Source organism: Grampus griseus (assembly GCF_964374135.1).
Source record: "Grampus griseus genome assembly, chromosome: 5".
NCBI lineage: Eukaryota > Metazoa > Chordata > Mammalia > Artiodactyla > Delphinidae > Grampus > Grampus griseus.
The window spans coordinates 121,099,641-121,112,704 of NC_138998.1; the positions used below are offsets into that span (position 1 = coordinate 121,099,641).

Below are 13,064 nucleotides of genomic sequence, written 5' to 3' on the forward strand. Positions count from 1 at the left end.
TGATGGTGTTTCAGTAGTCAAGCCAGGTTTCTTGGCCATTCTTATTTGACCATCTGGAAACTCTTTGGAAGGGAAAGAGTCTCTCTGCAAGGGTCACACACTTAAATCAAATTAGTGTGAATTAAACTGGGAGAAAACAACTTGAATGCAGATTGTGGCCTATAGTTGCACCCAGAAAAATGTATGGTACTAAATCCAGATGAATGGTAAGAATTTGTAGGTAACCTCAATAAAATCCCATGGTGAACCCTGAGATTCAATGACCAGTTGTAAAAATATGCTTAATATACTCTCTATATGTATAATTTCTACCTAAAACTAAAAGCTGTGCTTGTCTTGGCCTTTTGAAGAGTTGATATTGGAAATAACACAAATGTTATATTGAGTTTAACCAGAATCACTCATTTCAATTGATGATGGCAAATATTTATTCTTTCAAATTGTATCTTTTCTTCATCTATTAGTGAGTTTTATTAATACAGCCTGCATACGTAGGAATGCTGTGACTTTGTTCAGCTATACAGTCAGGTGTCCAAATTGTTTTTCCTGATGTTCTTTCATCCTTAGCATGTTGGCTTTTGTCTTCATACAGATTATCTTGTGTTCCTAAGATGTTGCCCTCACATCTACCTTTAGAACGTGAAGAGAGCAAAAAGAACAAAAGGAGCAATAGGCTGTTTAAGCTTAATTTGTCTGTTTTTCCAGCAATACCATACACATTTTTCAAAAACTCCACCAAGCAGAATGAGAATTATGTCTCATTAGATAGAATATGTCTCATGACCACCACTAAAATAAAGGTGTTATAGTTGGGAGTTGGGTCAGCTAAACAATGGAGTCTTCAACATACCGTTAAAGTAATTACCTTTATCATTATAAAGGCTGTCTTAGTCTGCTAGGGCTGCCATAACAAAATGCCACAGACCAAGTGGCTTTAACAACACAAATGTGTTTTCTCACAGTTCTGGAGTCTGGAAGACCAAGATCAAAGTTTCATCAGGTTTAGTTTTTCCCAAGGCCTCTCTCCTTGGCTTGTGGATGGCTACCTTCTTGCTGTGTCCTCACATGGCCTTTTGTCTGTGCACACACATCTCTGGTATTTCTTCCTCGTCTTATGAAAATACAAGTCCTGTTGGATTAGGGCTCCATCCTAAGGACCTCATGTAACCATAATTACCTCTTTAAAGGCTACATCTCCTAATAGAATCACATTGGAGATTAGAACTTTAACATATGAATTTGTGAGAGTGTACACAATTTAGTCCATAACAGTGCACCTGTCATGAATCCTATGTATCTAAAAAGGCACATTATTGGCACTTTGGGTGGCATAACAGTGGTCCATCCAGAACCACCCATTACAGTATGTTTAGCTTCTCCCACCACCACTCACTCCATTGCAAATAGTGGTCCCAGTCATTGTTGAAACGAAAATGTTCACTGGAGTATCACTACATCTGTTTAGAGCCAATTAGATTCATGAAATGGAAATAGACATTCAAGGGGAAATATATGTATATATTTGAAAACATAAATTGCTGTTTAAAATGCTGACCAAGTTTACTTTGGTTTCCTTAATGTGTATTAGAATTAGTCTTCTATGAGAAGTTATGTGTGAAACATACAAGGACACAGATAGTAAAGTGTTACAGATAAGTAAAGTGTTAACTATAAGATTAGAAAATTTTGAGTGATTCAAATTTAGATAGGTCATCAATATATTTTACCTTTACATGTAGCTAATGTGACTCCGCCTCAGATTAAAACTTGAAAAAGAAAAAGTTTTGTTTTCAGTAAATCTCTAGCTTCCATTATTTTGCCTTTCTTCCCCCCACCCTGCCCCCAACCAGCCTAATGTTAGCAATGCCCTGCTTTTGCCTATTTACTCAATATCTGTGTTTACTCTACCAATAAAAGAAAGTTTTAGTTTCTCCCCAATTCCATCTTATTTCTGTCTTGCCAACCCTCTCCTCTTAATTTCCAAGAGCCAGCTTTATCTAACTACAAAAATTACTAGTGAATCTCATTTTAAATATCGTAATGAAAATGATGGGTTGCATAATTCAAACATAGCTATAATTGATGGATAATCAATTACTGGGTTACTGCTCTAAAGCTTATTAGCATTTTAGCAGGGAACACTGTTTTATTAGTAGAACTTTGGGCTTCTACGGTAAGATTTGTAAAAGTAATTCCTCATATCCTTTGTATTTCAAGGAAGGTATTGCTAACTCTTGGAAGAAAAAAAAAGAAAAAAATATATAATCATACATAAAGTGATTTTTTTTCCCATTTTTTAATGGACAAACTGAACCTTACAGAATTGGGGTGACTTGGTCACCTGTGGGGATGGGGAACAAAACATGAGACTTTATAGCAGAAACGCTTTTGCAGCAGTAAGGACTGAATTGAAATTTGCCTGTGGAGATTGTATTGACTCCTCATTCACTGTCCCATCTTAATCGTCTAGGACCTGTGCCTCCAAATACAACCATTCTGATCCAGTTCATCTTTACCATATCATTTAGTGGTATGCCTTGTACTCCAATACACTAAAATCATCTCCATATTCCTATGTTTTTCTTTCTCTCCCTTTATCACCTCCTCCATCCTGCAAATATCATGCTCTGCAGGCCCAATTTGCAAATTCCAAGATTCAGTATAAAGTTATATTTATGTGGTCAAACAACAGCCCATCTTGGGGAGGAATAATTTTCTCCACATTTTCTTTCTAAACAGGTTACTTCTTCACATTAAAAACTTTCATGTTCAAGATTCAGTTGCTAAATGTTTATAGCTGCATTTACCTTGATATTTGTAATTGAAATAATAACTATTTCAAAAATAACTTATTACTGTTCTTTGTATGATTCCGAGCTACTTCATCTATTAGTTCCTCAAACTGCATGAATTCCACAGTGGAGTAAAGTGCAGCTGAACAACTTAAAATTTTATTTAGCTATATGCAATGCATTTTTTTAGTTGGATAACCTCTATGGAAATAAAATAGGTACATTTGGAAAGAAAGGAACACTCTTATGAGTTTTAGTTGATTGCTTCTTTGACCCTACCTTTCAACTCCCCTGTGCACAGGACTATACATTTTATAAGCTAGGAAACAAAATTGAGATAATATATTCCTTATGTGAGTGTTGATTTATAGCAGACATTGAATCTGAATATTTAAACCTGCATTCCCCTGGAAAAGGAAGACTAATCATATTGTAATATAGAGAATGTTTAACTTCCTATAGATTATGAATCAGGAAACACATTATTCTGTTATCTTGTAGTAGATAGAGCACACAACTTTGTTCAGTGGCCTATTAAGAAGACAGAATCTATTAGAACAGAACTAGAGTAATAAAAGCAGAATTAGATGCCTCCATGGACCCATTGTGAAAATTAACATCTCTAATAAGTCAAGATTAAACAATGTATTTGGAGAATAAAGATAAACATTAATCTCATAACATGTATAGAAAAAATTAAAGGAGTTATTCTATGTACAGAATATTTTTACTTACTTCATATTGTAATGTCAAAAGAACTCTGTATAATTTAATAAATAGTTTTGTACATGCTTCCATTAGTTTTTCACTGTTTTCTCTCAAATTTGATGATAGGTATCGGATCATAACTATCACTTAGTGTTGGTACATTAAATAAATTTCCTCAGCTAAGTAGGGTTAAATAAAATTAGTGACCTAACATCAATTTTGAGGAATATACTATAGGGACTAGAAACACTGCTCTAGCATGTGTTTCTAGGTCATAATTGACCTTCTTAAGCCTGACTCAAAGTCTGGAAAGTTGTATCTCAATGGCCATAGAAAAAGAAAAGTATATTTTGAAAAGGGTATTAAAATAATAAGTAGAATTGAGGTTTTGTTGTTGAGGGAACTTATTTTCTAATAAATTATTAATAGTTTATTAATAACTTTTTTCTCATTTAATTATGTCTAGATGTGTATATTGACATTTCTTTAAAGCCATCAGTTTAAGTTTTGAAATATTTTCCAACATTGAATAGCTATGGACATTAAAGGGTACTAAACATTTTGGTATTTTTTTCTTTGCTGTTAGTGAAAATGATGATTTTTATTCATCCTTGTATTGTTAGCATCAAATAGACTAATTGTTATCTGAATGAATAAATGCATCGATGACAATAAATGAGTTAGTCTACGTTGTACAATTATAAATGATCCTGTATCTAGATTAATAAATACAAGAATTAATAAATGCAAGGGAAAACACTTGCACTGTGTGAATTTTCATGGGATGTGAGAACACAGAAGGTGATGAATAGGAAAAATTAGATCTTATTTTTCCCTAAAGAAGTACCTCAGTGATGGAGAGTAGGAATCGATAAAGTAGGGTCCAGTTTACAAAATTTTACCAAGCTTCAGGACCTGGAACAAAGGCAGTTTGAATCAACTATAATAACGTTAAAAAAGAGATTAGAATTTGAAACTCTCCTAAAAACTCCAAACCTTGCATTTTTCCCAATCACAGCAGAGTGTGTGTGTGTGTGTGTGTGTGTGTGTGTGTGTGTGTGTAAATTATCCAGATTGCTAAATCACCTCTCATATTCAGAGTAGCAAACAGAGCTTTAGAGAATTCTGGGGTCTTCTGTAAGGTCATACAAGTAGTGAATAGCTGAACCAGGCTACTGGAAGTCCAGGCAGCTTGCATGGGAACACACAATCTTAAATCGTAACACAGTGCAATCACAGGAACTTTAAAATTAATCAGGTTAATACAAGCTCACCTCCTCTATTGTCCTCTCTTTTTATAATTATTCAGTTTTTACTTAAGATGATGTTGACCATATATATCCTGAGACTTTGAAAAGAAAGTTAGTAGATGTTTTCTTATTATGAATAAAAGCAGTCAAGGAGTCATCTACATATAAGCAAACCAAAACCCTCTCCACCTCTCCTCCACTCTTCTCTCTATACAGCTGATAGCAAATATTTCCCTATATGCTGATATTATGATTTTAGAATAACTTTTAAGGAGTCCCCTTAATGGTCATATGGCCCTGCTATCTATGTTTTGACAAAAAGGATTGCTTAAAAGAAACTACATCAAAGCAAAATGACCATATTTTTTGCAGTAGCTGCCCTTCAACATTTAACTGGCTTATTAATAATAGCCATATTCAGCAAATCATCTCATTAAATTACCTAAGGGAACTTTTTGCAACTTTATTATCTTAAATTGTTCCCTCAGCACTTAAGTTCTGTAAATTAGGCACTCTACAAATGCATAAATGAGATTTTGATGCCTAGGAAAGTATTTGGTAACACCCACTTATTTTTTTCCCCTATTCCCTAGGAATAGCAATTAAGGGATTAAAAAGCCTCCTTGTCTAATGGTGAATGGAAAATGAAATTGATTCAAATTGGGGAAATTATTAGAACTCCTTTTGGTTCCTTATGCCATCAGTCCAACTATCTAAAATGATGGAGGGACTTTTAATTTATCAGGCTAAGAGCTTCAACAATTGAAAGTTAAGTGACTGGATATTCACAAGAGACTATCTGCATGCCTTGGGCTTGTCAGGAAGTTTCACTTCAAATGCTCAATTCTCAGAAATAGTATTTTTGGAGAATAACCTAAAGGACGTGAAGTCTCTTCGTCCCTCTGAATAATAAATTGTATCCTAGGGTAACCCAGATATCAGCTGTTGGCTTATTTCTGGCTCTTTCATCTACATCTCCACTCAGATCCAAAGCAAAACTCAACTCTGGATTTCCACGCAAATATTCACTTTCACCAAGCATTTGATAATAAATTAGAACTTATACTTAATTATTGAGGTAAGGGGACATCCACAGGGGCAACTCTCTACTTCTTTGTGCAACTTTGTCCTTATCTGATCATTCAGTCTTCCTACTCCTTATCTCCTCCTTTCTGTATATGTGTCTATATACAATTTACAATATATCAACGATTTATATATGTATTTTACTGTTTATATGTATGTTTGTGTATATATGTCATATATCATATATGATCTAAAATTACTTTTCAGTGGAGATTTTTTTTTTTTTTTTTTTTTTTGTGGTACGCGGGCCTGTCACTGTTGTGGCCTCTCCCGTTGTGGAGCACAGGCTCCGGACGCCCAGGCTCAGCGGCCATGGCTCACGGGCCCAGCCACTCCGCGGCATGTGGGATCTTCCCGGACCGGGGTACGAACCCGTGTCCCCTGCATCGGCAGGCAGACTTTCAACCACTGCGCCACCAGGGAAGCCCTTCAGTGGAGATTTTTGTAAGCTTTTTATTTCTTTTGGTCAATGCCTATGAAGTGCTTTTATATGTACTTAAAACAATACACATACAGTGTCTGATTTTACATCTCCCAGTAATTGTGCATCTTTCTGAGGTTTTCAGTCATTTTGCCTATTTTTTTGGATCGAAACTTCTGTGAAGGAATCACATCTTCATTCACTAGGTGAGGATGAATGAAAAGAAAAATGGTACTGGAGTTTCTTATTTCCAGCAAAGTTGGCATTACTTCCCCAGAGAAAACCTTCCTGATTCCTGGACTCTATTAGTTCTCCCTATTATATGCTCCCAAAACACCCTCTTGTTTTTCAAAGAACTCATGTCTTCCTTCTGTGTTGGTTTGTAAACTCCAAAATAAGGATTTGTACATGTTTTATTCACTGTTGTGTTCATAGTTCTAGAACAGTCTCACTATCCACTAAAGACTGAATAATTGATGAATGAACTGATGAAGAAAGCGGATGTTGGGACAATCCTGGCTAATGACACAGCTATTCTAAGCAATTCAAAAACACACCTAGATTCCTTTCTTAACTTTACTAGTCATTTAATGACTTAGACAAATTACAAGGTTTCTGGTCCAAACTGTTGTTTTCCAATGGCTTTTCAGTACACTTCATAACACTGGACACCAGCCCAGTCTAATAAATTAGTCAGTTTATAAGTTTCAGAAAGCAAGGGAATTTACCTCTTGTTTATATGATAATTTTAAGTGCTTGTCCGAAACACTTGGAGGGGGGTAGTATCTCCAGTTTTAGATGAAGCAACAAAAGAGGCCAGCCGAATTCCTCTGTAATAAAAGTTCTATGGAACCAATTAAGTTGGAAAAGAGAATCACAGTATGGTACCAGAACTGTAATGTGGTCTTATATCCTTTTGAAGGATACTTAATATTTGTAGTACCATCAATTTAATGCAATCATGAATTTAACTTCCACAATTTGATTTTAGATAACAAATCCTCATTTTTCACTATAAATGTGGAAAACATTATTATTCTTTCTAGTCAAATAAACATTGTAAAATATTGGCTCAACATAACGTAATATTGGGCTGACCTCTGAGGTTAAAAAAAGATTGACTAATCGATCTATTGATCTGTCTATATATCTATATGTCTATCACTATTTCCAGGTTACAATTTATTTATAATTACACCTCTGGGAAATTGAGGTTTTCAATGGCAGTGATGGATTATTGGATTATTAGATATGTGATTTCAGAGAAAATATCATTTCATTTCTGTATAGTTATTATGGAAATAGTTTCTTTTTAATAATAGCTGCCTTGGGCTTGTCAGGAAGTTAAATCCAGATTCTAAAAGAATCTGGATTTAAGTGTAGAATGTTCAGGATAGGGTAACATATTTTATTTTCTTATGTTAATAACTTGTTTAACAGGTAATATTTTTTCTTGTATGTTGCTTCATTATAAGTCCAAAACATCATAGTAATAAAAAATGATAATGGAAATTTAAATCTATTTTAAAAATCCAGACTTTGTTTCTAAGACACTTTACTACCCACTGCCTGCCCTGCCCCAAACATTAAACAATAGTCTCTGGAAATTATTTTAATGGGTATGTTAAGCTTTTTCTATATATAATATTTTGTTTTCCCTGTTCACATGATTATTAATAATCAACAAAGTGGCTAAACAGCAAACTGATATATGTGAAATTTTAAAAAATCTTTATGGAGGTGAATTATCATTTGAATCATCAAGGATTCATTATGAATTATCACTCTTCAGCTAATTTAAAAACAATTACATTTTTTATGGAAAAATCTTATAAATAACTTCATCTATCTACAACTTCATTTATCCCAGTGGATGAGAAAATAGCCTTTTTTCGATTTAATAAACCCACTTGCTCCATTTCAAGATAAATTATTTTTTTTAAAGATCACAACTTTAGTGTATGGGTATTTACAAAATATATTTGTATTGCCTTTACAGAAAGATAAAGAAGACCAGTGGCTAGAGAAAAAAGTGCAGGGAAATAAAGACCACATTATTTTAGAGCATCTACAGTGGACAATGGGGTATGAAGTTCAAATTACAGCTGCCAATAGATTGGGATATTCAGAACCAACAGTCTATGAGTTCAGCATGCCACCAAAACCCAACATTATTAAAGGTAAGAAAACTATATGCTTTCTTAGGCTGAAAATAAATATGACAGTATCTTTTATAACCCCTCTGGATTATTTCTTAATATTGAAAACATAATTTTATAAAGGAAGTATAAGTTCTAGGTTCTAATCATGATTATTTACATGTCTTAATAAAGATTTCTCAGTTGCTCTTGCCATAAAAGATTGGTTCATTTGTAAATGCACTTTGACAACTTTAGTGGTTGAAGTGGTAGAGAGAGAATGAGCAGAGGGGGAGGATGGAGGATAAGAGAAACTGTTGAAAATCAACATGAAAAATATTCGTTGAGCCCAGAAAAAACTTTTGCAAAGGAGAAAACTTCTCTGCCAAACACATGGGGCCTGGTCCTCCGCTTCTGGGAAAATGAGCCCCTTCATGCCTGACTAAGCAAGTTGAGTTTGGAAAGATAAAATCTCTCACACAATGAGGCAGTAACAACCACAGATACACCTGCAGAAAGAACTATGAATAGAGTTTCAAAGAAGCTCAAAAAGTTGCAGGACACTCATTATTGGTGGTCACAGCGCACTGGTGGCTACCTTTATTAGGGAATAGTGCTTACATTATTTTATGTTAGTGATATTGTCAAAGTCTACAGGAGGGATATTAAAATTTTTTCAGATACAGGCTATAGAGGTGAAGATGCAAGAATTTGTCCTGATTCATAGTCAATTAACTCTGTTAATGAGTTGTCATATTGGTCATATTTTAACATTCATCATTCCTTTACATATTTAAAATTTTTAAATTTAAAATTTATACATACATGTATATATACACATATTCTCTCTATATAGATAGAGACATCAGAGCTGCATATTCATAAACATGATTTATTTAAGTCATATTATAATAGAGTATCAGTATTACGTAATATTTTTGAGACTGGAAAAAAATTTGTCAGTTCAGTCATGCTATTTAATCCTCTTGTAATTTCAAATTAATATTAATTTCATTAGTAAGACTTTGTTATACATCATCTTTTAATTGAAAGCAGCTTTATACAATTAATCTTTCTATAAAAAAGTAATTACTATTGGTTTTATGGTTTAAAAGTAATTTATATCATGGCTTTGTATTGCTAGTATTAATTAGTAAGTGCTTCCAATTATAATTTGAAATTAGGAAGTTGGAAGTATCTAGAAATAATATGGATAGCTGGGTATCATATTGTACTGGCACTTTTTATAATTTACAAAGTACTTCTGCACTTATTGTCTCATTTTATTCTTGAATCTGAGTTGAGCAACAAAGAGTTATCCTCATTTCACAGATACAGTTTTGAGAGGCTAAAGTATTTGTTCAAGGTCAGAGCTATTTTAAATCGTATGACAAATCCCATGTCCTTACAAGATGATACACCTAATAAAAAGAACGGTTGAATGAACTATTAAGTTCATTGTTTCTGTGAGTTTTAAACATCAATAAATGCTTCTACAATTATAACGCATTATGTTTGTAGTTAATATCCTCTCTGCATATATCAGGAACATGGTATAAATATGATTTTTAATCTGAGTCAGAATCTTCAAAGGAGGATTGCAAGAGCAAACTTCATCCTCGTACATCTTTTTTTTTTAAAATAGATCTTTATTGGAGTATAATTGCTTCACAATGTTATGTTAGTTTCTGTTGTACACCAGAGTGAATCAACCATATGCATACATATATCCCCATATCCCCTCTCTCTTGAGCCTCCCTCCCACCCTCCCTATCCCACCCCTCTAGGTCGTCGCAGAACACCGCGCTGATCTCCCCGTGCTATGCTGCTGAAGAGACATGTACCACAATGTTCACTGCAGCACTATTTACAACATCCTCCTACATCTTTAATTTAGTTCATACACTTGGAGGGAATAATTATTTTTATCAAGATAAAAATGAATATTTTTTGAAATGGAAAGCAATATTTTAGTTATATTTTATAGATAAAATGCAAACTGTAAAAAAAATAGATTTCAGGCATGTTACTTTACATTATACTCCCAGAGTCCCTGTTATGCTGTTTTTATAAGAAACTGTTGTTAATAAAACCAATAGTAAGTATAAACTGAAAGATAAATAAATAAAGATAGATTATATATGAAGAATATATATATATATATGCACAAAAATAACTAAAGTATGCTATGATGCATTTACTATAAAAATATTTTGTTTCAGTTTTGGAAAGTTAGTTTGTGGACAGTGCTTAGAAGGAAAATGGTTTATAGTTTCAACTTTGCTCTTGTCATTTAACTTCTCTTGGATTTCCTAATCCCTAAGCTAGTTTCTTCTGGTTCTGCAATATTAAGATTCATTCATTCATTCATTTCAGTTATTCACTGGGGTCTTGCTTTGTGGAAAGTACTGTGATGAGTGCAAAGGAATTATCTGTGAAAAGTACAGAACTGGTTCTTGCACTGAAAGACTATACAATCTAGTAGGGAAGATAGACATTAATCAAGAGTTAGAATATCCACAAAGTAATTACAACTAAGAGATATGCTGGTGCAGTGTGCTGCCATGAGAGCCTTTGGCAAGTATACCTAACTTATAGGGGTAGGTGAGGCTTGAGAAAGGATTCCCTTGGAAAGTGACCTTCTGAAAGAAACTTGTAAGGAAGAAGACTTCCAGGGAAAGTGTCTTATATGGAAGAAGTCTCTGAAAGAAGAAGGAATTTGATTTGCTTTAAGAACCAGGAAAAAGATGGCTGGGAGAGAACCTGGAGGTGTGTGAACAAAACTAAGGATACCGAGAGATCTGTGACCCAACCAATCCAGGGTCTTCTAAAAACCATGTAAATAATTTTAAAACAGATCCTGAAAGTCATAAGAAATCATTTGAAGCAGGGAAATTATATGAATCGATAGACATTACAGACAGATTAATCTTGCTCATCGGGATAGAAGCAAGAGATGGATGAACACGAATGCTTGAAAAATGTGATAACAGTAGAAAAAGAAAGCAATGAATAAATTCCAGACACATTGTAGATGTAGATTAACCTGCCTGTGTAACAGAATGGATTCAGTAGATATTGATGACTTTCTCACGGTAAAGAATCTTATAAACAGAGCAGGATTTGGAGAGTAAGGGTCAAACATAAATTGATTTGGTATTTGTTAGGTTTGAAATGTCAAATAGATGTTAAATATGTGTGTATGGAGATGAGAAGACAGCCAGGGCTTGGAAATATACATTATGACATTTTCAGCCTTAACAGATAATTGATATTTAAAGCCTGGATGGGGATAAAACCACACAGTGAGTAATGTCTAAGCTCTATGAGAAATAGTTGATGTCTGTGATACTCATAGATGTTTCCCAGTACCCAATACCAGTACTTAGAAGGGTGACTGGCACAGCATTAATGTTCAAGGGGTGCTTCTTTAGCTACTGAAGAATAGAGTGTTAAGAACCATGTCCTGTATAACCATGTTATACAGGACAAGGAAACCCCTCCCTCCCCCAATGAGACTAGAGTTCCTGGAAAAACACAAGACTGTAGTATCTTGTAAGTTAAAAGACAATCATATTTCCAGAAGAAATGTATCAATCACATTTGCCACTTCAGACGCTGCTGAGTGGTCAACAACTCAACTGAAAGAGATGTGAAATGTGCTTATTACATACAGCTCTGCTGAAGTGCTTGGGAGAGAAATTAGGTAGGAATGAGCTGAGGATTGTATGGGAGGTTAGCAGGTTTAGAGTCCATGTTAATTTATGCTTTCAAGAAGCTCTGTATGAAAGTGAGCAGAGGGGGAAAAATAGTCAGTGTTAGAAGGACTTTTATGATGAAAAAGACTAGCACATGTTTCACAGCTGATGAAACAGATCAAGCAGTCAAGGAAAAGTCAGACATACAGATGTACAGACAAAGCTATCTGAGAAGGTAGGAGACAGAATTCATCCCCTCTAAACTGTACAGATGACACAAAGCCAGAGCATCTTACTGGAAAAAGGAAAGATAAAATATTTATTTTATCTATAAAAATGTCACAGAATAATGTCTAATTTACTGTGACTGAATCCAGAGACTGCTAAGGTCTCATGGAAAGCCAGATCAAAGACGTGCCCTTTTAGTTCAAGAATTGTTTGATTTAGCTCTGGGAAGATTCTTGGGACAATTTTAGAAGGTGTGATAGTTGACAGTGAATTTGGGAGCCTTTAAACCCACAAAATACTATAGAGTTAAAATTATGTATCGGCAAAATAATCTTCATATGCCTTCATTATAATTACTCTTATAGTTATATAATTTCTTATTCCATTTTAAAATACACATTATAAATTCAAACATATTTTAAATTAGTTATGTATAATAAACTAGCAACTCTTAAGCCTTATTTAATTTGGAGAATATATGGAGTTTACAAGTTAATTTCAAGTTAATTTCATTTTAATTTATGTTGAATTGAAAACATGCCTAATTTTAACATAGACTCTCAATATAATTTGATGGAAAATAATTTCATCCATACCAAGAAGTGACATAGGTCACCACCAATAAATATATTGCTAAGATTTTTCAGTTAATTTTTATTTTAATGGACTTTTTTGATTATACTTATAATGAACAGTAGAGTAAAATTATTTTGATAGCATTCAAGTCTAGTTCCAGCAAGACT

The 13,064-nt window shown here is 33.9% G+C and overlaps 1 protein-coding gene across 4 annotated transcripts in view; it reads left to right on the forward strand.

Moving 5' to 3' along the window:
- Positions 1 to 13,064, forward strand: part of NCAM2 (neural cell adhesion molecule 2) — a gene marked incomplete at both ends in the record, with an annotated part of 487,288 nt that overhangs the window by 441,511 nt on the left and 32,713 nt on the right. For all 4 annotated transcript variants that reach the window (XM_082655240.1, XM_082655241.1, XM_082655243.1 and 1 more), the window contains one exon: positions 8,257 to 8,437. In XM_082655240.1, coding sequence (XP_082511366.1) covers positions 8,257 to 8,437 — 181 coding nt within the window. The remainder of the gene's footprint in view (positions 1 to 8,256; positions 8,438 to 13,064) is intronic.